Source organism: Blennius ocellaris (assembly GCF_963422515.1).
Source record: "Blennius ocellaris genome assembly, chromosome: 6".
Taxonomy (NCBI): Eukaryota; Metazoa; Chordata; class Actinopteri; order Blenniiformes; family Blenniidae; genus Blennius; species Blennius ocellaris.
The window spans coordinates 26,239,372-26,265,883 of record NC_137655.1 but is presented as its reverse complement, the minus strand read 5'-3'; the positions used below and the strand labels follow the sequence as shown (position 1 = coordinate 26,265,883).

The 26,512-nt window shown below is 41.1% G+C and overlaps 1 protein-coding gene across 1 annotated transcript; it reads right to left on the bottom strand.

The window, feature by feature from the left end:
- Positions 1-2,097: 2,097 nt before the first annotated feature.
- On the bottom strand, positions 2,098-25,526 carry trim45 (tripartite motif containing 45). Its single transcript, XM_080498021.1, has 8 exons — positions 24,931-25,526; positions 23,370-23,658; positions 22,189-22,334; positions 19,135-19,442; positions 8,453-8,582; positions 6,468-6,582; positions 5,598-5,724; positions 2,098-3,318 (listed from the first exon to the last, which is right to left on the bottom strand). The coding sequence occupies exons 1-8, from the start codon at positions 25,413-25,415 to the stop codon at positions 3,164-3,166; spliced, it is 1,755 nt and encodes a 584-aa protein (XP_080354147.1). The 5' UTR covers positions 25,416-25,526; the 3' UTR covers positions 2,098-3,163.
- Between the last annotated feature and the right edge of the window lie 986 nt (positions 25,527-26,512).

Below are 26,512 nucleotides of genomic sequence, written 5' to 3'. Positions count from 1 at the left end.
CGTTTCAGATGCGTGTTCATCTGTTCTTGTATGTCGTGTTCCAGTGTTCTTTGTTCTATGTTTATTTTTTTATTGTAAAATGTGAAGCACTTTGTGACCCTGGTTTGTGAAATGTGCTATAGAAATACATTTTACTTACTTACCTATTTATTCATGTTATACCTCTGTTATTAGAATATCGACTTTTTCTAGTTTGTTTGTCGTCGTCCTTACTGTCTCTCTGATGAGATGATTTTAGCTGAAGTGGAGTGAATTCTAAAGTGTGGAACCCGGGAGCCTCACCAAGCTGCAGAGTGCAGAGTGGAAGTCAGTCTGAGCAGAAACGGCAGGATGTTCATGGGCCTGCAGTGTCTCCACCAGTGTTGTTCACCCTCTGCTCCACCACACTGGTGTTTCCAGCCGTGGGAAATTATCACATTTCACATTTTTTTCTCAAAAACATTTGCTCTCACAGTGTGTTGCAGAGTCATCATGTATAAATACTCGTCACCACTAGAGGGCAGCACAGAACTTTGCCGGTGAAATGTAAAGTGACAGACGTCAGTGTGGTTCATCTCCACCTCCTGCTACCATCTTGTATCAAAGTACTGTGTCAGTGACAGTGATGGAGAAGTTTTTGAAAAGGAAGAATGTGAACCAGGATCTCAGCTCTTCATCCATCAGGTCCAGGTTTCACACTGAGGGAGGCACTATTAAAAAAAGTCCTTGCTTTCTGGATTTACTGGATTCCTGTTGATAAAACTTTGATGAGAAAGACTTTATATTGTTAATAGAGGCTACAGAGTTTACCATTTTACCATTTTCGGGTGGAGGTGTGCCTCCAGAGTTTTACAAAGAAAAAAGTGTGTCTTGGCTCAAAAAGGTTCAAAAACACTGATCTACACGACCATCAAATCAAATCATATCAAACTTTATTTATTTGTCAGAAACAACTCCCATAGAAGCCAAACTACGGATCTGTATGTCAGTTGTCATATAGATATCTGAGTGCTTATACATCACTGGCAATTTTTACCGGATTAAGATTTAAGCTTGGTCACGTGTGCATCAATAACGAGATCCTTTCGGCCAAACCTATTTTGCAGCAGTTGTATGGCATTATCTAAATGTAGCTTCTGTTAGCGGAAGTCCTGGACCACATGTGCAGCTGCTCCTGAGAGGAAATGACCGCCGGTAACTGAACTGATCCGTTTTCCTCAGCCTGGGGTTTCGATGCACCGTCGTCTCAAACGGTCCCCAAAGTGCTGCCAGAGGCGAATGTCCCCTGTAAACTTCTCAATAACAAGTTTGGGCAATTTCACGTTTTGACGTCCACTTGAGAAGACGTCACAGAGCTTGACCGTCTCGCGCTCTCCTGATTGTCTTCTGCTTGGTTATGTGCTCCTTGTATTCCTTCATCCTCCAAGTCCTCCGTCTTTGTCTCCTCTTCAATTCCTCCATCAGGTTTATCCAAACATTCTTCTTTTAATAACAACGGTTCCAGTAAATCAGATCTGGCGATTCCTTGCCGAGTTCATCATCAATCTTACTGATTAATCTGGTTGTCGATGGACTGTGATTCTTTTCTTTTCCAGGCGATCAGCCATTGTTCTTTTCTTTCTTCTTTATTCTCACACATCTGAGACTTTTCATCTCTTTCATCTCTTTCATCTCCATGATGTTGCATGGCATGTTCTGCCATGCAACATCATCCGAATGTTGCATGGCAGAACTTCTAGATCTCAAATTCTCAGTGAAGTCAATCAGACGAGGGTTCCTTGTTCGTTTGGGTTATTTCATTTTCTTTTCACAGACACACAAAACATGAAAGACAAACGTTTGTAGATTTAGCCACGCCCCCAGCAGGCCATCAGCCCATTGAGAACTGCTGAGGCCGTAGTGAAGGTGCGCTTGTTTTAAACACCAGAAAAGCTGCAACACACCTTTCATACAGAAAAGAAACGTGCAACTCAAAGTGCACATAAAATAAAAATAGAAAAAATTGAAATAAAATAGAAACACACCCTAACTGCCCGTAATAGAGTATAAAAACTGATATAAGAATGACTTGGCACTGATGATCCTGGAGGGAAAACACCACCTTGGGGGGGGGGGGGGGTCTCAACAGGAGCAAAAACACAAGTGTTGCGTTTATATTTTTGTTCAGTATATTTTTCAGAAGTGGAATGTGAGACAGAACCATCAGGATTGTTCTTGGAAGCAGGTCCCAGGGAAGTGCTGCGTCTATATTGTTGTTCAGATCAGGTTTACTTTGGATGATTGTAGAAAGTTCAAAACACTCAAGTTTCAACAGTGTTTGGAGTATGTAACATAACATTTAAAATATACATTAAAAATGGTTTAAAACAGACTCGCAGCTTTGAGTTGCACAATTTGTTGCATCTCTGTGATTTAAATTGGACAAAAAAGGCACTTGACATTTCAAAATCCCACTTTGACTTGTTGGAGATGTAATCGAAAATGATTAAGAGATATTTTTATGTTTAATTTTGTATGTGCATGTAGAAAATCCAAACAAGTTCATTCATTCATATGATGGCGATGAACTGTTTGTCATAAAATCTCAGGTGAGTAAAGCTGAAGAAAGCTACGAGGTGAATCCTGCATTCATCCGTCACAGCTTTTCCTCCAGGAGCAGAAAGGTTCTGTTACTTCTGGTGACGGTGTGAGAACGTGAGTATGAAGTTAGAGGGACTCCAGCCTGTTTTGCTTCAGTAAAGTCTAACGAACCAATAGAATGAAGTGTCAGAGAGTCAAACGTATTTTATTTAGAAAGATTAAAAAGACCCTCCAGATTTTACTTTGGGGCCACAGACAGACTCATTTCACCTGGAGTGGACCGGAGCAGCGAAATACTTTCATGATAAGCTTTAAATGATGAAATCTATCATTTCCAGTGGAAGTTGTCCTGCTGCTAATCGAAATGTGAAGTTATTCAGGTATTTCCCTGTTTCTCTGACTATTTATTTTTGGGGAGGATGAACTAAAATGGCACAACAGAGCCAACTAGTCTATATTAAAGATTCCGTTCTCGTCTGACCTTCTCCAGTCTCAGATTTACACAGACGGTCTGAAGTGTAGCTCCCTGCTGCTCGGCTAACCTTTCGCTCGCTGTCTTCCTGTGAGCGTGCGGCGCCGTGACGGCCCTCGCCTCGCCGTGGGGTCAGAGCTCCAGGGTCCGCAGGTGAGCGCGCGGGGAAACGGCCGCCAGCACGCTGTGGGGTAAACATTCCGACGCCTCCGCCGTCCTGCCGCAGCACGACCAGTGAGGCTTCCCGGGGTGACCCTTGTGGGCGTGACCGCAGCCTTGGAATCCTCCTGGAGGACACACACACACACATACACACACACACACACACACACACACACACACACACACACACACACACACACACACACACACACACACACACACACACACACACACACACACACACACACACACACACACACGAGAGTTGATGAGCAAATAAAAGACTCTCCCACTCCCAAAACAACAAACTGGTGAGTCTTGTAAGACACATGAGATTAAGTTCCGAGGTATTACGATTGATGAACATTTGACATGGAAATCACATGTTAATAATGTCAAAGTAAAGGTATCCCAAATAACAGCTGTGTTGCATAGAGTCAAAGATTCTCTAAATAAGATGCTTTGTTTTTGTTGTATAACTCATTGATTGTTCCATATCTGACCTATTGTATTGAAGTGTGGGGAAAAGCCTGTAAAACACATTAATCCAATTATTCTCCTACAGAAAAGAGCGATTAGAGTCGCTAGTGGAAGAGGTTCCAGAGACCATACTGATCCTTTATTTAAACAACTAAAAACACTGAAATGTAAAGATTTAGTGGAGTACAACCTTCTAGAAAACATGTTTAAAGCTCATCTGGAAATTTTACCGAACAAATTGCAAAACAGATTGGCCAAGAGAGAAAAAGTAGATCTGAACTGAGGTTTTTTACAAAACCCAGGTTTCAATCGGCCGTAAAGGAAAAATGCATCTGAATGGAAGGAGTCGGTCTTGATTGTAAAATTAAAACTTCTAAATCCATTGATGTGTTTAAGAAACTTGTTAAATTATCAATGTTACAGAAATACGACACTGCGGAGCAGCAGATCAACCTTATTGATTTATTTTGTGTTTGATGTTTTGGAAAAAAGACGCTGCATGTGAATGAACTGGACTGTAAATGATTTAGTGTTGATAAGCGGCAAACATACGTTTGACTTCTTTCTGCTCCTTTTCATTCATATGAAATGCTGCTGTTGCATCGTTTTAAATGAATGGAATAAACAATAAAATGAAATGAAGGTAGAGTAGAGCGAGTGATAAACCAAATACGACAAATCCATCAGAGCTTCCGCATCGCAGCTGACCTCTGAACTGAAAAGATCAACTTTATGAAAAGTTGCATTGCATCATGAAAAGTGTTGTATTGTCATGTCACACAGGCTGTCGGAGGGAGAGAGAGAACGTCCCGACTCCCTGAGTCAGAAAGGAGCCCCCCCTCTCTAAGTCGGGGCCAAACGTCTTGTCCTGCATGTAACCCCTGCAGTCCAGTGGGAGAATCAGTGCTTCCCACGCGGGAGGGCCAGGCTTTTATTTTGGTGGGCTCCCACAGTGGGGGCTCTGGCACCTGTGATACCATTTTTTAAAGTTCTAAGTAGAATTTTCATCGATCATATTTTCCTCCGGCTCCCAGGGTGGACATTTTTTGAAAAAGCTCCGTCTGCATGACAAATGGGGGAAACGCAACTTTTCTGAAACGCTGCAACTGAGCAGACACCAGTGATTCCAGTTACCTTGAAAAGGTAATCTAATTAAAAGGAAGTCTTAATAAAGTAACTTAGATTCTTCACGATTACTTTTAAAAGTAATTAAGTTAGATTACAAGGAACTTTTCAGTTACCGTATTTTCCGCACTATAAGGCGTACCTACATTGATTGACATAATTTACAACTTTGTTCATATATAAGGCGCACCGCATTATAAGCCACATGCAATAGACCAGTGTTCAGCAACCTTTATAGCTCAAAGCCATTAGGTTACTTTTTCCACTGATTCTAACACCCAGAGAGGTGCACACGCTTTATTTTGATAGTCCTACCTGCAGCCTATGCCAGGAGGACACTACACACAAAACCTTATTCACTTACAACTACCGGTAATAAACTAAACTACATGAACTAAGCAACAAAAACACAACACAACACAATTATTACCGACACCACAAACCAAATAGAACCCCCAATAATTGCATTTAAAACACCACAAACAGCTGCAATGAATTATGGGAGTTTCTATCGGCTGCACTGAGGAGCTCAGGATGTTTGCAACAAGGTCACATGGTCTCTCCACACCTCCTCCATCACCATCAGTCCTCACACGTCCGACAGAGAGAGAGAGACCAGCAGCTTCTCTCTGTGGCATGACGACGACACCGCCTCTGACCGAAAAGCACTGAAGGGAGTGGTGAAGCTCCGTCCTTGCGTTAGACACACAGGGACTCTGGTAAAACGCCGTTCCTGCTGTTAAATGTGGGGATACTAGTTCCCCGTGTATCTGTAGACGGCGGTGAGCAGCGGCTGTACCAGGCATGGTTCCTGGGCAGCCACACCGAGCCTCCTTGTCTCCTCCGCTGGAGCAGAAGGAGCAGCAGTGGAACGTCCCGCCGTGACGCCTGAACTTCTTCCTCACAGTCAAAGTGAAGGGCGAACCCTGCAGGACGCAGGGAATCACTATTAAATAAAACCAAAACAAAACCTGCAAATAAATTCATTTTGCTTCCCCGTCTACATTTTCCTCCCCAGTTATTGAATGTTATTTCTGGCTCGTCTCAAATGTAAATATTTAGACCAGGGGTGTCAAACATGAGGCCCGGGGGCCAGAACGGCCCGCCAGAGGATCTAATCCGGCCGCCGGGTGATTTAAAAACATTTTTTTTTAAGTATAAATATGAAAACTGACAGAGGCTGATCTAAACACACTAGATTGGTAAAAATGACCGCCCTTGGTCAGAATTAATTAATGCATCTGTGGAGGTCACATAACACAACACCTTTCACAATAAAGGTGTCCAATTTATGTGAATTGATACTTTAGACACGTAAACTCTAAACAATTTCCAGATGATGACAAATTGTTTTAATCCTGAATAAAAATACGATATCCAGATAAGGTGACTGGGTTTTTTTTGTTTTTTTTGCAAATATAATAATATCTGATTAACTTTAACATGTAAATTTCAGAATAGACTGGTAAATTCCTGCAGTTACAAAAGGATCAAAAGAAGGAAAGACTTTAACATTTGTCCATATCTGCATTTTAACATGTGATGTTTGACTTGTTGGGCCTCCAGAGGTCAGGTCAGGTCGATGTGGCTCCTCAACTGAAATGACTTTGACCCCCCCTGGTTTAGACTTTAGAGGGGGCAGCTTGTTGACGATAATGTAGTTTTCTACCTTCACATGTTGGGTTTTGACACAAACCCACAGCGAGTACGTCCCTGCCTCTTCGGGGGTGTACGACACGCCGTACGATCCATCGCTGTTGTCGGCGACTTTGGCCTCCACCGTGCTGACGCATCAGGAAACGAAGGATCAAGACCAGGACTCAGGTTAGTGACACGAAATCAATACAATGACCAGAGCTCAGGAAATGACCGCCTCTATTGTTGCCACAATAAATGTTATAAATTGGGGTTTTTTTGCAAGTAAATGAGGCAATTCCTTCTGATAAAACTGTGCAGTTCTTTTATCCACTTGGCTGCCGACAATAAGCATTTAGGGATTAACGTGACAAACAACAGAGTTGCTGCGTCATAGAACAGACGTCGGTTGTTAGGTTCTTCTCTGGTTCACATTTTATGAAGCCGGCCAGTGGATTTGGTGCAACTTCGGTTTAATCACACAGATTACAGCTGGAAGACAAGAGACGTTTCAGTTTTTCTGATTAAAACATGGTGGAGACGATGTGCAAGATGCAGGGAGACGTTAATAATCCATTATCATCATATCACAATACTTAAACCACAAACCAGATGCTCAAGGACGTTTTCCCAGAAAAATATGAGGCTATGTTGAATTTAACTTCACATAATATTTGGAACAGAGACAACAGAATGGAAAACGTATGTGGTATTAATTTAAATGTATTAAAATGCTGGAGGAGCATCTTGCAACCAATTTGTAGCAAAATTGTTTGAATTGGACAAAGACTCATATCGGAAATTATTTTCGTATAATGATCCAGAATTCAGTGTCTGCGAGGAAAAGTTGGAAGGAAATCCACAGAGAAGAAACTCTATGTGGCCAAAACTTTCATTATTTTCTCTGGATTAAAGCCGTTGGTCAAGATAAATGTGCAATATTATGTCAAATATGACAGGGACCACATCTTGACTCAAACCTATATATACTTGGAATATTACCTGGTGATCTGATAGACAGAGAAGGAAACTACATACGTTCCTGATCGCAAAGAAAATGATCACGATCAACTGGTGGAAGCCACGCCCCTTTAGCCCCGCCCCCTTCAGCCCCGCCCCCTCAGCCCCGCCCCTGCCCAACATGACACAAACTGTTGTTTTTATGGAAATAAACTACTACAACTGAAACTTTTCTTGTTTCTATTATTTTTATGTATTTTGTTGCCAACATGTGTTTGTGGTCTGTAAGTACAATTGTTTGTTCTATCCATCATCTCCGACTTGAGAGAAGTCAGAACTCAGTGAATGTCTATATCAGTCTAATTCATGTGTGATTCTGACGTTAGATTGATCTTTACCTTTACTGATAAGATGTATGTAGAAGTAGAAGCAATATCACTTCTATTATGTTGACTGTAAATTGAAACAGGTGTGATTTTATGCTACATCTTCATATGCTTTGTTTATATTGAATAAATAAAAAGCTTCTACTTCTTTCCTCTCCTTTTGGTTCATGTAAATGTAGATCAGATGGATTGTGTCATTTCTTTGCTTTTTTTTTATTCATTTCAACTTTTCCGTTCTCTTTTTTTTCTCTTTTTGTTAGAAATATAGATTCATTCATTCATTCATGCCGTGTTGGAGACCCACGAGAGACTGACCTGTTTCCTTTAATGAAAATGTTTGGCTCCATAACGCTCATTGATCAGTCTGTTGTTTGCAGCCAAAAAGCTCATATCAAAATTAATCATTGTAAATACAAGAGTCCAATTAGCATAAACCCCACACACACCAGTAATGTAGGTTTGTCCAGCGGCTCAGGTCAAACAGCAAATAAGTGGTTCCCCAGTTGCAAAGTGCCCTGTTGCCCTGAGCGGATGCACGGTGCCCGGTTTGATTCCCGGAAGGGTCAGAAAACAGAAACCCTGCTGCCTCAGGTGCAAGACTGATCAGGAATCATGGGGGGAAACTATTTCTGCATCGGGAATGTTCCTAGTCTGTGCGCCACCACGCTCTCACCAGTTCTTCTTCTCCTTGTGGACGATGCTGACGAGGATGTGCTCTCCGCCTCGCGCCATCTGCCCCCCGCTGGAGTCCCGGCACAGCAGGGTGAAGTGGCCCTGCTGGCCCTCCGTGGCCCTCTGCACACCTGAGGCCAGCAGAGGTCAGAGGTCAGACAAATGCATGCCGAAGGGAGTCCAGCACTCCTTTTATTAGTGGGTAGAGGCGATAAAACAACGTCTCTATAAGGAAAAGGACACACAAGGCTGAAAACCACAAACCTATAAACAATCACTGCTGGAAAGCTCTGAAGCTCAAAACCAGCATGTCTGACCCCCAGAACAAAAAGGAAAACACCTCCAGAGCAGCAGAAAAGATTCTAAATGCAATAAAGTAAAATGAGTACAGGTCCAAAGTACTGGGAGAAAACAGAAACACTTTGGCACTTTAGTTCAGGAAATTCACTTCAAGGAGCGAAAAATGTTTTTTCACCAGGATCTTAGTTTATCATGCAAATCAGACTGATGGCGACAAGGATTCAATGCAGCCGCACCTCAAACATGAGGTGAAGAAGAGTGTGAAGGTTTGAGCGGCTGCAGTGATTTGTAATGTGCATCAGTGAACTTCAGGTCAATTTCTCCATCAGTTGTGAACTTTTGCCTTTTTATTTCCCTGCAAATCGAACGTAACAGTCACACATTCAAAAGTCCTTGATTCCAGGAGCAAAAATGAAAGTGTGTCAGTTTGTTAATCTGTGAATTGTAAAGTGTATCTGTGGAGACAAAAGAAATACATACAAGCACACAGATAAAAGAACATGTAGCCTCAAACGTGTCGATGCTCGTGACGTCAATTAATTAAAAAAACCCACAGAATTAATGTCGACTGAACACAAAGACTATTTAAATTCAAAGACTATTTTTATTAATGTCCTTTTAGCTTTGCATGAAACTGTTTCTATTCATGATTAGCAAAATACTAACAACATAAATAAATTAATTTACAAACATCGAACATAAGTCTGGGTTTCTTAGAGTGCCGGTCCACCACTTGAATAGTTCTAGAAACAAAGTTGTGAATTTGTTACATGAATTAAGTGGTAATAATATACTGTAATCCCCCCCCCCCCCCCCCACACACACACACACACACACACACACACACCCACACACACACACACAAAAGAGAGAAAGAGTATAAATTAATATTTTACCAGTATGTCCTCCAGCTTTAGCAGTTTGGTGGCTGCTGGTCAGCCAACCTGGCAACCGGCTGTTTTACTGCAGAATTTCTACTGTGGTCGCAAAGTTTGGCTTTTCAAAGTAAAAGTAATGACTTTGACTTTCTTGATCTTTCCCCCTTAATATGATTCCACTCAGTATTGCGCTGCTCTGTTCTCACGGTGCTTCACATGAGGCTGCTCCGGTAAGGGAATTCAAATAAACACAAACAAACAGAAGTAAACAAAACTACCTTAATTTAATTTATTTTTAACGAATCAAACGTTTAAAATTTATGAATTAAATTGATGCATTATTTTTGACAGCGTAATTCAAACCTTCTTCTTAGAAGAGGTTCAACTTGTGCTGTTTCAAAGCAAAAATGCCAGAAGTTCCCGAGTCGTCGTTTAATCCCAATGTGGACACGGGGAGGGAAATCAGTTGGCACGCAGCTGTTGAGTCTTTTAGACACGTGTGGTGAAATACGACACGGGGAGTTTGTAAAGCCTCCAGAGTTGTGTGGGGAAAGTGAAGCTCTGTCGGTTACTCTTGTTCCACTGAAAAGTAGAATGAAGGGTTAACACCTGAATTTACCTTTTTCCAAACCCTCAAGCCATTATTTCGTCTCAGTAACTCGTTCTCCTGCATTCACTCGCTCAAATATATTCATCAGCTGGCGTCTGGTTGTTGTTGTTGTTGTTGTTGTTGTTGTTGTAGTGAAGCGAACATCATTTGTGTTCACGTCGGTGATTAATGTCGCTTTGCATCTCCTTGTCAGTCTGTTACTGCCGGAGAACAAATGGTTCTCAGCTGCAGTTTCCTGTTATTATTCACTGCTTCTCGGCAGATCTGCTTTCTGGGTGTGTGGGTGTGTGTGAGTGTGTGTGTGTGTGTGTGTGTGTGTGTTACTGCTGCTTATGAAACTACATCCAATAGCTACTTCAGAGATGATGAATCCAAGTGCCGGATGAGGGAGTTTATCGTCCAACCAGGGCTGCAACTAGCGATTATCTTAATAACCGATTCATCAGTCGGTTATTTTTTACATTGATCGATGAATCAGTTAAAAAAAAAACATTTTAAAATGTGGGACCAGTAAATATTGAACAAACCAAACACAAAATATGTTATGACTATTTAGAAGCACATAACTGAACCAATATAAAGATGTATACGATATAAATACATATATACACATGTATATAATACACTGTATATACAAGATAATTATTAAATCAGATTTAAAGTACTTCAGGGACCACAAACAGTCCAGTTTCATCCTGAGTGACCAGACTGGGGAAATATTGATATAATAACCTTTAAATTTACACTTTAAAGTTTTTCTTTGTTGTGTCACAGTGTACGGAATGAGACTGTCTATATTTTTACAAGATCAAACAGGTAAAACTGAAAATTAGCACAATCACAACATGAAGTCGCGCAGCCTAAATTTTGTGACCGTGAGTCTGAACTGAACTGATGGATTGTTATGTTATGTTACGTTATGGAATGTTGCCTTACATTATGTTACGTTATGTTACGGTATGGAAAGTTATGTTACGTTATGGAAAGCTATAGATTGTTATGTCATGTTATAGAACGTTATGGATTGCTACGTTATTTTATGGAACGTTATGGATTGTTACGTTACGTTATGGAAAGTTATGTTACGTTATGGAATGTTGCATTACGTTATGGAAAGTTATGTTACGTTATGGAATGTAATGTTACGTTATGGAAAGTTATGTTACGTTATGTTACGTTATGGAATGTTGCATTACGTTATGGAACACTATGGATTGTTACGTTACATTATGGAATGTTATGTTACGTTATGGAATGTTATGTTACGTTATGGAACGTTATGGAATGTTGCATTACGTTACGTTACGTTACGTTATGTTACGTTACGGAACGTTATGTTACGTTATGGAAAGTTATGTTACGTTATGGAATGTTATGTTACGTTATGGAAAGCTGCATTACGTTACGTTACGGAACGTTGTGCTACGTTATGGAAAGCTGCATTACGTTACGTTACGGAACGTTATGCTACGTTATGGAATGTTATAGATTGTTACGTTACGTTATAGAACGTTATGGATTGTTACGTTATGTTATAAAACGTTACGTTGCGTTATAGAACGTTACGTTATGTTATAGACCGCTAAGTTATGTTATAGAACGCTACGTTACATTATAGAACATTATGGATTGTTACGTTATGTTATAGAACATTACATTATGTTATAGAACGTTATGGATTGTTACGTTATGTTATAGAACGTTACGTTACATTATATAACGTTACGTTACGTTATGTTACGTTACGTTATGTTATAGAACGTTATGGATTGTTACGTTATGTTATAGAATGTTATGGATTGTTACGTTATGTTATAGAACGTTATGGATTGTTACGTTATGTTATAGAACGTTATGGATTGCTACGTTATGTTATAGAACGTTACGTTACGTCATGTTATAGAACGTTATGGATTGTTACGTTATGTTATAGAATGTTATGGATTGTTACGTTATGTTATAGAACGTTATGGATTGTTACGTTATGTTATAGAACGTTATGGATTGCTACGTTATGTTATAGAACGTTATGGATTGTTACGTTATGTTATAGAACGTTATGGATTGTTACGTTATGTTATAGAACGTTATGGATTGTTACGTTATGTTATAGAACGTTACGTTACGTTATGTTATAGAACGTTACGTTACGTTATGTTATAGAACGTTATGGATTGTTACGTTATGTTATAGAACGTTATGGATTGTTACGTTATGTTATAGAACGTTACGTTACGTTATGTTATAGAACGTTACGTTACGTTATGTTATAGAACGTTATGGATTGTTACGTTATGTTATAGAATGTTATGGATTGTTACGTTATGTTATAGAACGTTACGTTACGTTATAGAACGTTCCGTTACGTTATGTTATAGAACGTTATGGATTGTTACGTTATGTTATAGAACGTTACGTTACTTTATGTTATAGAACGTTACGTTACGTTATGTTATAGAACGTTATGGATTGTTACGTTATGTTATAGAATGTTATGGATTGTTACGTTATGTTATAGAACGTTATGGATTGCTACGTTATGTTATAGAACGTTACGTTACGTCATGTTATAGAACGTTATGGATTGTTACGTTATGTTATAGAATGTTATGGATTGTTACGTTATGTTATAGAACGTTATGGATTGTTACGTTATGTTATAGAATGTTATGGATTGTTACGTTATGTTATAGAACGTTATGGATTGCTACGTTATGTTATAGAACGTTACGTTACGTCATGTTATAGAACGTTATGGATTGTTACGTTATGTTATAGAATGTTATGGATTGTTACGTTATGTTATAGAACGTTATGGATTGTTACGTTATGTTATAGAACGTTATGGATTGTTACGTTATGTTATAGAACGTTATGGATTGCTACGTTTTGTTATAGAACGTTATGGATTGTTACGTTATGTTATAGAACGTTATGGATTGTTACGTTATGTTATAGAACGTTATGGATTGTTACGTTATGTTATAGAACGTAATGGATTGTTACGTTATGTTATAGAACGTTATGGATTGTTACGTTATGTTATAGAACGTTACGTTACTTTATGTTATAGAACGTTACGTTATGTTATGTTATAGAACGTTATGGATTGTTACGTTATGTTATAGAATGTTATGGATTGTTACGTTATGTTATAGAACGTTATGGATTGCTACGTTATGTTATAGAACGTTACGTTACGTCATGTTATAGAACGTTATGGATTGTTACGTTATGTTATAGAATGTTATGGATTGTTACGTTATGTTATAGAACGTTATGGATTGTTACGTTATGTTATAGAATGTTATGGATTGTTACGTTATGTTATAGAACGTTATGGATTGCTACGTTATGTTATAGAACGTTACGTTACGTCATGTTATAGAACGTTATGGATTGTTACGTTATGTTATAGAATGTTATGGATTGTTACGTTATGTTATAGAACGTTATGGATTGTTACGTTATGTTATAGAACGTTATGGATTGCTACGTTATGTTATAGAACGTTATGGATTGTTACGTTATGTTATAGAACGTTATGGATTGTTACGTTATGTTATAGAACGTTATGGATTGTTACGTTATGTTATAGAACGTTACGTTACGTTATGTTATAGAACGTTACGTTACGTTATGTTATAGAACGTTATGGATTGTTACGTTATGTTATAGAACGTTATGGATTGTTACGTTATGTTATAGAACGTTACGTTACGTTATGTTATAGAACGTTACGTTACGTTATGTTATAGAACGTTATGGATTGTTACGTTATGTTATAGAATGTTATGGATTGTTACGTTATGTTATAGAACGTTACGTTACGTTATGTTATAGAACGTTCCGTTACGTTATGTTATAGAACGTTATGGATTGTTACGTTATGTTATAGAACGTTACGTTACTTTATGTTATAGAACGTTACGTTACGTTATGTTATAGAACGTTATGGATTGTTACGTTATGTTATAGAATGTTATGGATTGTTACGTTATGTTATAGAACGTTATGGATTGCTACGTTATGTTATAGAACGTTACGTTACGTCATGTTATAGAACGTTATGGATTGTTACGTTATGTTATAGAATGTTATGGATTGTTACGTTATGTTATAGAACGTTATGGATTGTTACGTTATGTTATAGAATGTTATGGATTGTTACGTTATGTTATAGAACGTTATGGATTGCTACGTTATGTTATAGAACGTTACGTTACGTCATGTTATAGAACGTTATGGATTGTTACGTTATGTTATAGAATGTTATGGATTGTTACGTTATGTTATAGAACGTTATGGATTGTTACGTTATGTTATAGAACGTTATGGATTGTTACGTTATGTTATAGAACGTTATGGATTGCTACGTTTTGTTATAGAACGTTATGGATTGTTACGTTATGTTATAGAACGTTATGGATTGTTACGTTATGTTATAGAACGTTATGGATTGTTACGTTATGTTATAGAACGTAATGGATTGTTACGTTATGTTATAGAACGTTATGGATTGTTACGTTATGTTATAGAACGTTACGTTACTTTATGTTATAGAACGTTACGTTACGTTATGTTATAGAACGTTATGGATTGTTACGTTATGTTATAGAATGTTATGGATTGTTACGTTATGTTATAGAACGTTATGGATTGCTACGTTATGTTATAGAACGTTACGTTACGTCATGTTATAGAACGTTATGGATTGTTACGTTATGTTATAGAATGTTATGGATTGTTACGTTATGTTATAGAACGTTATGGATTGTTACGTTATGTTATAGAATGTTATGGATTGTTACGTTATGTTATAGAACGTTATGGATTGCTACGTTATGTTATAGAACGTTACGTTACGTCATGTTATAGAACGTTATGGATTGTTACGTTATGTTATAGAACGTTATGGATTGTTACGTTATGTTATAGAACGTTATGGATTGTTACGTTATGTTATAGAACGTTATGGATTGTTACGTTTTGTTATAGAACGTTATGGATTGTTACGTTATGTTATAGAACGTTATGGATTGTTACGTTATGTTATAGAACGTTATGGATTGTTACGTTATGTTATAGAACGTAATGGATTGTTACGTTATGTTATAGAACGTTATGGATTGTTACGTTATGTTATAGAATGTTATGGATTGTTACGTTATGTTATAGAACGTTATGGATTGTTACGTTATGTTATAGAATGTTATGGATTGTTACGTTATGTTATAGAACGTTATGGATTGCTACGTTATGTTATAGAACGTTACGTTACGTCATGTTATAGAACGTTATGGATTGTTACGTTATGTTATAGAATGTTATGGATTGTTACGTTATGTTATAGAACGTTATGGATTGTTACGTTATGTTATAGAACGTTATGGATTGTTACGTTATGTTATAGAACGTTATGGATTGCTACGTTTTGTTATAGAACGTTATGGATTGTTACGTTATGTTATAGAACGTTATGGATTGTTACGTTATGTTATAGAACGTTATGGATTGTTACGTTATGTTATAGAACGTAATGGATTGTTACGTTATGTTATAGAACGTTATGGATTGTTACGTTATGTTATAGAACGTTATGGATTGTTACGTTATGTTATAGAACGTTATGGATTGTTACGTTATGTTATAGAACGTAATGGATTGTTACGTTATGTTATAGAACGTTATGGATTGTTACGTTATGTTATAGAATGTTATGGATTGTTACGTTATGTTATAGAACGTTATGGATTGTTACGTTATGTTATAGAATGTTATGGATTGTTACGTTATGTTATAGAACGTTATGGATTGCTACGTTATGTTATAGAACGTTACGTTACGTCATGTTATAGAACGTTATGGATTGTTACGTTATGTTATAGAATGTTATGGATTGTTACGTTATGTTATAGAACGTTATGGATTGTTACGTTATGTTATAGAACGTTATGGATTGTTACGTTATGTTATAGAACGTTATGGATTGCTACGTTTTGTTATAGAACGTTATGGATTGTTACGTTATGTTATAGAACGTTATGGATTGTTACGTTATGTTATAGAACGTTATGGATTGTTACGTTATGTTATAGAACGTAATGGATTGTTACGTTATGTTATAGAACGTTATGGATTGTTACGTTATGTTATAGAACGCGCACAGAAGGTGAAGTAAACGGCTCTGCAACATGACGAGTGGCTCATAAATCATACGACACAACGTATCGATAATGAAATTAGTTGCCAACACTTTTATAATTGAATTGTATCGATTGGTTGTTGCAGCCCGACATGTCCCCGACACACTGTGACGTATGGGAAACATTAATAATATTATCTGCTCAAATCAGCCTGAAATATACAAGTGCACTGCCAACAAATAAACAAAAAATAATCATCACTGTAAAAAAAAAATCCCTATTGGACCCAATCCACAGTATAATTGGACAAGTCTTTCACTGAATAAACCCCCTGAAGCCCCCACCACTGTGAAGACGACTGACGCAGGAAGGGAAATGAAAAAGATGTAATAAAGTCAGAACAGGCAAAAGAAGGCGAGCGGACCAGACGACTGCAGCCTCAGTAAATGTGACGTGTGAATCGGCAAACAAGATGGACCAGAGCCAACGTAGCCCGAGTTGGGAGAAAAGTTTGAGAAAATCAGCTACGAGGAAGAAAACAGCAGCTGCAGGACAGCGTCTGTCAACTTTAACACTTTGTTTCCTGAGCTTTTACTCTTTTAATCCTTCAGAGGGGTGAAATATTCTTGTAACTTTCTAAAGTCAACAGTAAACATCCAAATCTGCAGTGTGTAATAAGAATTTGATTTAAAACTTGTGGAAACAAATAACTAAATGAAAGAAAAGAGTCACGATGTCCACTAGTGTCCACCTGAACTCACACCTTTTTTTCCTTCTTTAACCTGCAATCTATCTGTACAAACCAGCAGAAATACAAACTATAAGGTGTCTGTGGACAGAAGGAGATTTTTCACTGATGTCTTGCTTCTATTCTGAATGCCTGTTGTCATGGTAACGCCTCTAGAAGGAGTGATCCTGTCCTCGCTTTGTAAGGTTGTTTCAACACTGGACGTTTGTTGTGTTTGTGTGCCTTACGCCCCGGCCGTACGCCCTGGCCGTACGCCCCGGCCGTACGCCCCGGCCCTAAGCCCCGGCCGTACGCCCCGGCCCTACGCCCAGGCCCTAAGCCCCGGCTGTACGCCCCGGCCCTACGCCCCGGCCGTACGCCCCGGCCCTACGCCCCGGCCCTAAGCCCCGGCCCTACGCCCCGGCCCTACGCCCCGGCCCTACGCCCCGACCCTACGCCCCGGTCCTACGCCCCGGCCCTACGCCCCGGCCCTACGCCCCGGCCCTTCGCCCCGGCCCTACGCCGCGGCCCTAAGCCCCGGCCCTACGCCCCGGCCCTAAGCCCCGGCCGTACGCCCCGGCCCTACGCCCCGGCCCTACGCCCCGGCCCTACGCCCCGGCCCTACGCCCCGGCCCTAAGCCCCGGCCGTACGCCCCGGCCCTACGCCTGCGCCGCTGCATTCCTCCCCGTCACAACTGAAGCTCTGCCTTTGAGCCTCTGAGCAAATAACAGTCATTATCTGCTGCACAGGAACTCCAGTCCCGCACCACTCGGCTCACATTAACCCTTTACACAACGCTTCACTGTCCTGATAAGTAAAACACTTTCTTTAGCAGGACGTTCGTACCGTGTGGCGACTCTGCTTTTTGAAGGCGTCTGGTGAGACGTTCAGCTTCTTCATTGTTTTTTTTAAAACTGCAATCTATGAAATACGATGTCATTTTGGTCGGTTTTACACGTTCAGACATATTTTCAAGACTATAATTCACAGGTTTTGTTGCACAGCTTAGTCAAGACAAACTTCAACCATCAGGATCAAGTCATGAACAAACAGGGAGAATACAGACCATAAGAAAGCCTTTTTTTTAACCAAATACATTTGTACGTTAAAGGTATCTACCAGTGACATATTTTCTGTGTCTTTCTTCTTTTGTTGCCAATATTATTTGCTAATTTTGACTTCAGGATATTTATATGAGGCTTCCAACCAAGCTTTTCATCAAAAGTAATTCCAAGAAATGTATTTAACGAATCAGTAAAAAAAAAAAAAAAAAAAGTGTCAAAAATTGGGTCATGAAGATGAAAAAACACAAGTTGCTCTGGACTATGCTGCATTTATTTGGACATTTTTTGAGCTACTTTATGTAAAACATAGTTTTAGTCCGACATCAGGACCCGGCTGAAAGCCGCAAATAAATATCCTGTAGTCAAAATTAGCAAACGATATTGGCACAATGTCTAAAATCCAATCACTATTTGATTAAAATTCACTCAACTTATTATATAACTCCCTTGTTCTTCCATATCTGAGTTACGGTGCGAAAACATGAGGAAATAATATGTAGTAATATAATGTAATAGATGTAATTGATTTGAGTGGATTAGTAGGTTGTTGCTGTAGCGTTCTCTGTCCAGCAGGTGGCAGCAGTGGCGCAGCAGATTGAAAGAGCGCAACAGCGACACTTCCGGTTTAGAGAAAAAGAAGAAAAAAACACCATAACGAAAAGACGGCGACACAGTTAACATGGGGAGTGAACCAACACAGTACAATTTGAGTTGGGAGGCCATTGAGCGACTTTATGTGTCTTTATAAACGTACGTTTTTAGTCCGACATGCTTTTTTTTCTCTTCCCCCGCTGCGATTTTAAACTAATGTTGAGCTAGTTTTTTACAGGAACTATGTGTCTTTACGTGTGAAAATACATGACTATTCACCCTCGGTCACTGAAATGTTACAAATAATGAACTTATAATAAGTCGTCTAACTGGGAATCGTCTATCTGGGAATGTAACTGGTGATACCTTCGCCTTCGACGGTGCACCTGCTGACGTCCACCATCTTAGAGTGGATCACCCCCACCACCGGGTATCCCTCCACCTCCCCCGCCGGCTCTCTGGGCAGGAAGCTGACGATGGCGTGGTCGGGGGGGGCCGGGCGGGGGTCGTAGCTGCTCTCCACCAGGGCCGTCAGTCGCCTGAGGGTCACTCCCTTGGCGCTGAGGATCTCGGTGTCCGACCCGCAGCTCAGCAGTCGCTCGGCGAACTCCACGCCGCCCTGGACGTCCAGCAGGGCCTGCTGCAGCTGCGCCCTCTGCAGGTGGAGGTGGTTCCTGCAGGTTACAGTGGAACGAAGACGCGGAACACTAAAATACTTGGGTTGTTTCAAATTTCAGACGGGATTCTTTTTCTTTACAAATAGGTTTGAAAAAGTTGTGTCGTCTTGTTTGCAGGCAGAGTGTGAACTTCGGGGATCGGGGGGGTGGAATGATCAGGCCCCCCCCCCCCCCTTAATGAGACAGGAGCCCCCATGAAAACATGATTTGTGAAATATTTTGGGGGGGGGGGCGGCTCTAAAATATTGGTAAAATACTGTTTTCCTATGTTTTTCCTTTTGGTTTGTTGTTTGTTTTCAGTTTTGTCACGATCATCTGTAAAATTAGGCTATTTTTTGTTATTTATATTTGTGCATGAGGACGAATCTTCACTCTTTCACTTTAATAAAGTACCGCCCTGCATGCAGTTCCTCTTCTCACCACTGAAGTGTGGCGGCGCTATCTGTATAAACCACTGTATGAGTTGCTGCACCAGCATTCTGCATACAATCGCCTGATTATCAAAATAAATCTCTATGGTGTGAGGGTTTTATGCACCTTGCGATGTGGTGGGCAACTAGAGGCTAACAGCTTCTTTGTTTACTGATGCCGCGCTGACAAAATGACCGGCTTGTTGGCCATACTCATGGAGTTTACCATGAAACAACTCCAGTGGCTTACTGACATAACGGGTGTATGGTCTCCAGGTGTATGGTGTATGGTCTCCAGGTGTATGGTGTATGGTGTATGGTCTCCAGGTGTATGGTGTATGGTCTCCAGGTGTATGGTGTATGGTGTATGGTCTCCAGGTGTATGGTGTATGGTCTCCAGGTGTATGGTGTATGGTGTATGGTCTCCAGGTGTATGGTGTATGGTCTCCAGGTGTATGGTGTTTGGTCTCCAGGTGCCGTCTTCATTTATTTGGTTTCATGCTCCGCTGCCAGAGTTTTTAGGCATAAAACACAAACGGGTGTTTCCTGGTTCCCGACGTGTTCACGGTAAACCTAAGGGCGATGTAGCATCGTCATATCTCCTGCTCTTACTAGCTTTATGTTTACTCTCACCTGTTTTCTTTTCCTCTGACGCCTCATCCTTTTTTCTTTTCACTCCTGTCAGAAACTTCTCCACCTCTCCTCCTCCTCCTCCTCCAGCTCTGTACACGGTGTTCGTGTAGTACTTCTTCTACTCTACTGGTAGAACAGGCAGCCTGTTGATTAGTTTGAGCACTGCTGCCACCTAGTGGCTGGAGGCCCTTTTTTTGTTGTTCAAGCATGAATAAAGACACTAATACTGAAAGTCGCGCCCGCCTCACGCCCCCCCTGACACCCCACCACGCCCCCCCAGGAGGGCGCGCCCCACCATTTGAGAAGCACTGCTTTAGATCAAACACACGTTTACTTTTAAGAGGGAAAGCTGGTAAATGTCGTATTTCCTAATAAAAATAATGTGTGAGGAGCAGAACCAGGAGCTGATCAGGTCTGTGGTGCTTCTGTCTCAAGGTAGAGTCTATAAACTGTAGTGTTAATATTCAGCAATGTGTTGTATGTCAGTGTTTTTCAACCTTTTTGAGCCAAGACACACTTTTTTCTTTGTAAAACTCTGGAGTCACACCACCACCTGAAAATGTTAAAATGGTAAACTCTGTAGCCTCTATTAACAATATAAAGTGTTTCTCATCAAAGTTTTATCAACAGGAATTAAGTAAATCCAGAAAGCAAGGACTTTTTTTAATAGTGACTCCCTCAGTGTGAAACCTGGACCTGATGGATGAAGAGCTGAGATCCTGGTTTTCAAAAACTTCTCCATCACTGTCACTGACACAGTACTTTGATACAAGATGGTAGCAGGAGGTGGAGATGAACCACACTGACGTCTGTCACTTTACATTTCACCGGCAAAGTTCTGTGCTGCCCTCTAGTGGTGAAGAGTATTTATACATGATTACTCTGCAACACACTGTCGCTGTGAGAGCAAAGGTTTTTTAGAAAAAATTGTGAAATGTGATAATTTCCCCCGGCTCAGCTGACGATCTGGAGGAAACACCAGTGTGGTGGAGCAGAGGGTGAACAACACTGGTGTATGTGACGGTCCTGAGGACTGGAGCTCTGCTGGTCTGGACCTTTGGTGTGTTTGGTGTCAGTGTCAGTTATTGGCTCGTTGATGGATGTTACTTTGTGCATGTTAATGTGGATTTGGAGTCGCACTTTTTTTTCCATTTACGTTCATTTCCTCCAGACAAAAGAATCCATGCAATGTCCAGGAAACTCATACAAAAAGTTTAAATGAGGCTTTTTATGTCAAATTGTGGCCCCGAAGTCACAATTGGATGCTTGTTTTGTGTCAGTGGGGCCGACAAGTAGGCTTGTATGACTGCGTGTTGACAACATGGTTCACCTAAACATTTTAACACTTTGTCTGAATATTGGTCGAGCACCATTACAATCATTATCACACACACACACACACACACACACACACACACACACACACACACACACACACACACACACACACACACACACACACACACACACACACACACACACACACACTATCAAAATCATGTGACATTGTTGTCGCCTCCTTGATCATTTATATTCCTGCTTAAAAATCATGTTACTGCCTAGTTAGAGCTGCTCAGGTTGGCTGGTTTAGATCAGTGTGATAACTGGAAACAGGATATGTTGCACTAACAAGGGTGTTGTTTGTATTTTATTGTTATTCTCTCTCTCTTGGACTCAGTAAGCGTGTGACATCACTGCACCTGCGTTGGACCCTGACTTCCTCCAGCCGCCGCAGCAGCGCCAGGCAGTGGGCCTCCACAGCCGAGGCGTAGCCGCGCGCGAACGCCCTCACCTCGCTGGCTGCCGAGTCCACGCCGGCCTGCAAAGCATCCTGGGAAACGTCCACCTGCGACGGGGAGGGAGGAGATACAGAACGAAGCAGGAGCTCATTACAACCAACACCTTTTTATGTCTGTTTGCTATTTTCTTGTTTTATTGATCAAATACACACAAATGAAAAAAGAACTGAATGAACCAAAAAAACATTTAATTTATATCCTACGACTGTGAAGAAAGTTTGTGAATGCTGTTAGTAAGTCAGTAGGTTGTTTGATGCTTGTACATGATGTGTGCAGGTTAATGTTTTGGGATTTTACTGATCTGCGTCATCAGAGTCGTGAATTCTCCTTGTTTGCAGTAGAAACTGCCTGAAGAGTACGTGTACAGGTGTCGTCCAGAAATGTCTGCTGTTCTCCTGCCTCTCAATTGTCTGTTTTTTAGTGCTGTCAAAAGTAACGCCGTTCACTTGATTTGAAACGTTTAACTCGTTAAGAAAATTTCAGGTAATTAAGGCAATTTTTACCGGAGCACAGCACAATACCGAATGTAATCATATTAAGGTAGAAAGTCTCAATTTTAAAAGTTGACTGAGAAAGTGTAAGTCATTACCTTTACTTTGAAAAGCGGCGTGAGGGTTAGCAAAACAGCAGGTTGCCATGTTGGCTGACCAGGAGCCTCCAAACTGCTAAAGCTGGAGGAAATACTGGTAAAATATAAATGTATCCTCTTTCCCTGCCTCTCCTCTATTGTGTGTGTGTGTGTGTGTGTGTGTGTGTGTGTGTGTGTGTGTGTGTGTGTGTGTGTGTGTGTGTGTGTGTGTGTGTGTGTGTGTGTGTGTGTGTGTGTGTGTGTGTGTGTGTGTGTGTGTGTGTGTGTGTGTGTGTGTGTGTGTGTGTATTGAGTCGACATCTATCCCGTAGTTTTCCCTCAATTAACTTCCTTTACAAGCTTCAGTCCAGTCAAAAGGCAGAACCAGCCTGTGAGTCCAGAAAAAAAATTCACATATTTTTTCGTGCAATTGTAACAAAACACACACGCACGCACGCACGCACGCACACACGCACACACACACACACACACACACACACACACACACACACACCTTCTTCAGAGACTCTTCCAGTCGCTCCAGTCGGGGCCTCAGGTGCGCGGTGACCAGCTGTCGGATGCGGTCTCCATGGCGATGGATGACGTCTTGCGCGGGGCAGCAGCGGTGGTCGCGGTGCAGCGTGGCGGCGCACTCCAGGCAGACGGGGAGGTCGCAGGCCTGGCAGAACAGCCGCAGCTCCTGACCCGGGTGGACCGAGCAGAGGACGGGACGGCAGAGACGGCCGGCGGCCTTCAGCTCCTCCAGACCCTGAACCGAGTGAGACGCAGTGCGCCGCTGTCGCCTGCAGGGGGCAGTCACACGTCACAACGGCTTTACAGGAGACACATTGACAGTGAGTTGACGTCACACTGTTTTTACAGTGAATACTTTCTGGTGAGGATCAGGTGTTTTATAGTGTAGTATCCAGTTGTTTTTTTACAGTGACTACCAGATGTTTTACAGTGGTTGTACACAGTGACTACCAGATGTTTTAACCGTGACGACCAGATGTTTTACAGTGATTGTATACAGTGACTACCAGATGTTTTTACAGTGACTACCAGATGTTTTTACAGCGATTGTACACAGTGATTACCAGATGTTTTAACAGTGGTTTTACACAGTGACTACCAGATGTTTTAACAGTGACTACCAGATGTTTTTACAGCGATTGTACACAGTGATTACCAGATGTTTTACAGTGATTGTATACAGTGACTACCAGATGTTTTAACAGTGGTTTTACACAGTGACTACCAGATGTTTTAACAGTGACTACCAGATGTTTTACAGTGGTTTTAACAGTGACTACCAGATGTTTGAACCAGATGTTTTACAGTGGTTTTAACAGTGACTACCAGATGTTTTACAGTGGTTTTAACAGTGACTACCAGATGTTTGAACCAGATGTTTTACAGTGGTTTTAACAGTGACTACCAAATGTTTTACAGTGACTACCAGATGTTTTACAGTGGTTTTAACAGTGACTACCAGATGTTTGAACCAGATGTTTTACAGTGGTTTTAACAGTCACTACCAGATGTTTTACAGTGGTTTTACACAGTGACTACCAGATGTTTGAACCAGATGTTTTCCAGTGGTTTTACACAGTGACTACCAGATGTTTGAACCAGATGTTTTCAAGTGGTTTTAACAGTGACGACCAGATGTTTTACAGTGGTTTTACACAGTGACTACCAGATGTTTGAACCAGATGTTTTCCAGTGGTTTTAACAGTGACTACCAGATGTTTTCCAGTGGTTTTAACAGTGACTACCAGATGTTTTCCAGTGGTTTTAACAGTGACTACCAGATGTTTTACAGTGGTTTTACAGAGTGACTACCAGATGTTTGAACCAGATGTTTTCCAGTGGTTTTAACAGTGACTACCAGATGTTTTACAGTAGTTTTACACAGTCACTACCAGATGTTTGAACCAGATGTTTTCCAGTGGTTTTAACAGTGACTACCAGATGTTTTACAGTGGTTTTACACAGTCACTACCAGATGTTTGAACCAGATGTTTTCCAGTGGTTTTAACAGTGACTACCAGGAGGCCGTCAGGTGACTTTACCTGTGCGCCTGGCAGCAGAACTCACACAGGTTGACGCAGCACACCTCGCAGCGTCTCTCCGCGGCTCCCTCCCCGCACAGGTCGCACCCCAGCGGGCCGGCCGTCACCAGGGTCTCCAGGAACACCTCGTCCAGCGCCAGGTGGTCGGTGCTCAGGCCAGCCGGTCCGGACGGGGGGATGTCCACCTCGCAGTCGCAGTCCGGACAGAGCACGGTGACGGTGACCCCGGGTCGGGCCGCCGCCTCCGCCCGCTCCCCGCCCCCGCCGTCCTCCTCCGCCGGGCTGCGCCGGCGGCTGCGAGCGGACACCGAGAAGGGCTCCAGCTGCGAGATACAGTCCGAGCAGAAGGTGTGCAGGCAGGGCAGGATTCTGGGGTCCCGGTACAGCCGCTTACACACGTGACACACCGCCCTGGGGCTGACGGACACGTCTCTCGGTTCGGTTCCGGAGTCCCGCCTGGTTCCTTTCTGCTCGGGCTGCGACATTTTCTGCTTCTTTTAGTGACTTCTGGTGCAAAAAAAACTCAAACAAACCCTCCCTGAAGAGCCACAAAACTCTCCGAAAACGTGTGCAAAATATCTGTCTCTCTCTTTTTGTTCCACAACATCAAACTAAACCATCAGTTTTCCACACTGTGGTTTCAAACGCGTTTTAATTAAACTCACTCGGGAAACTGAAGTCCTACTTTTCTCAGTGAAACGGGGCGTTCAGGCTCCGTGGGACATTCGACACCCCACTTGGTCGCAGACCAATGGGGCGGCGTTCACGGACCATCCGGGGTGGTCCGAAAACCCTCCAACACCCCTCCAGGAGGAAGATAGAGAGCGATATAAAAGATGCCTCACTCTGCCGTCTCTAACGCGCCTCCAGCGCCGCCATCTTGGGGAGGTCACCCGCTTCTACTAAACGTAAAGATTCCAGATAGAAAATCTACAAAAACATTCGTAGCTCGTCCACGTAGCAACACACATGATGCCTCATTTTAAAGCTGAGGAAAAGCTCTGTCCCGTGGAAACCTCAGGGAAAAATTATTGGGAGGGGGGGAAGTGTTGTGATATATCTTTGTCAATTGAGGCTGAAACTACCGACACAACAAACACCTTCCAAGATAACTTAATTGGGGAGTTATCAAAACGTGGAAAGGGAAACACAACGAAGTTGTTTTTTTTTAAACCGTGACTAAGATAAGCAAAGACATGATCATATAAGAAAATATTTGAAATCATTTATCCTTCATGAGGTTATCAAAGAAGGTCCACATTGCACAAATATATGGGAATATATTATATTAAAAATTTTTTAAATAACAGTTATTGAAATACAAAATATTAGGTATTTTCAAGTATTCCAATAATAAATATCAAAACTGTTCCGTGTTATATTCCTACATTATGAAACACTAACAACAAAATGATACAATAATAACAATTTGCAATAAAAACACATGTTAGTTATTGTAACTTGAAATAATTAAGTAAATGATGGAATATTTTGCAGTTTGTTGCAGTCATTTCTTTACTTTTTTACAACTTCAAATAATTAAACTGACATAAAGGCTGCAACAAACTGCAAAATATACAAT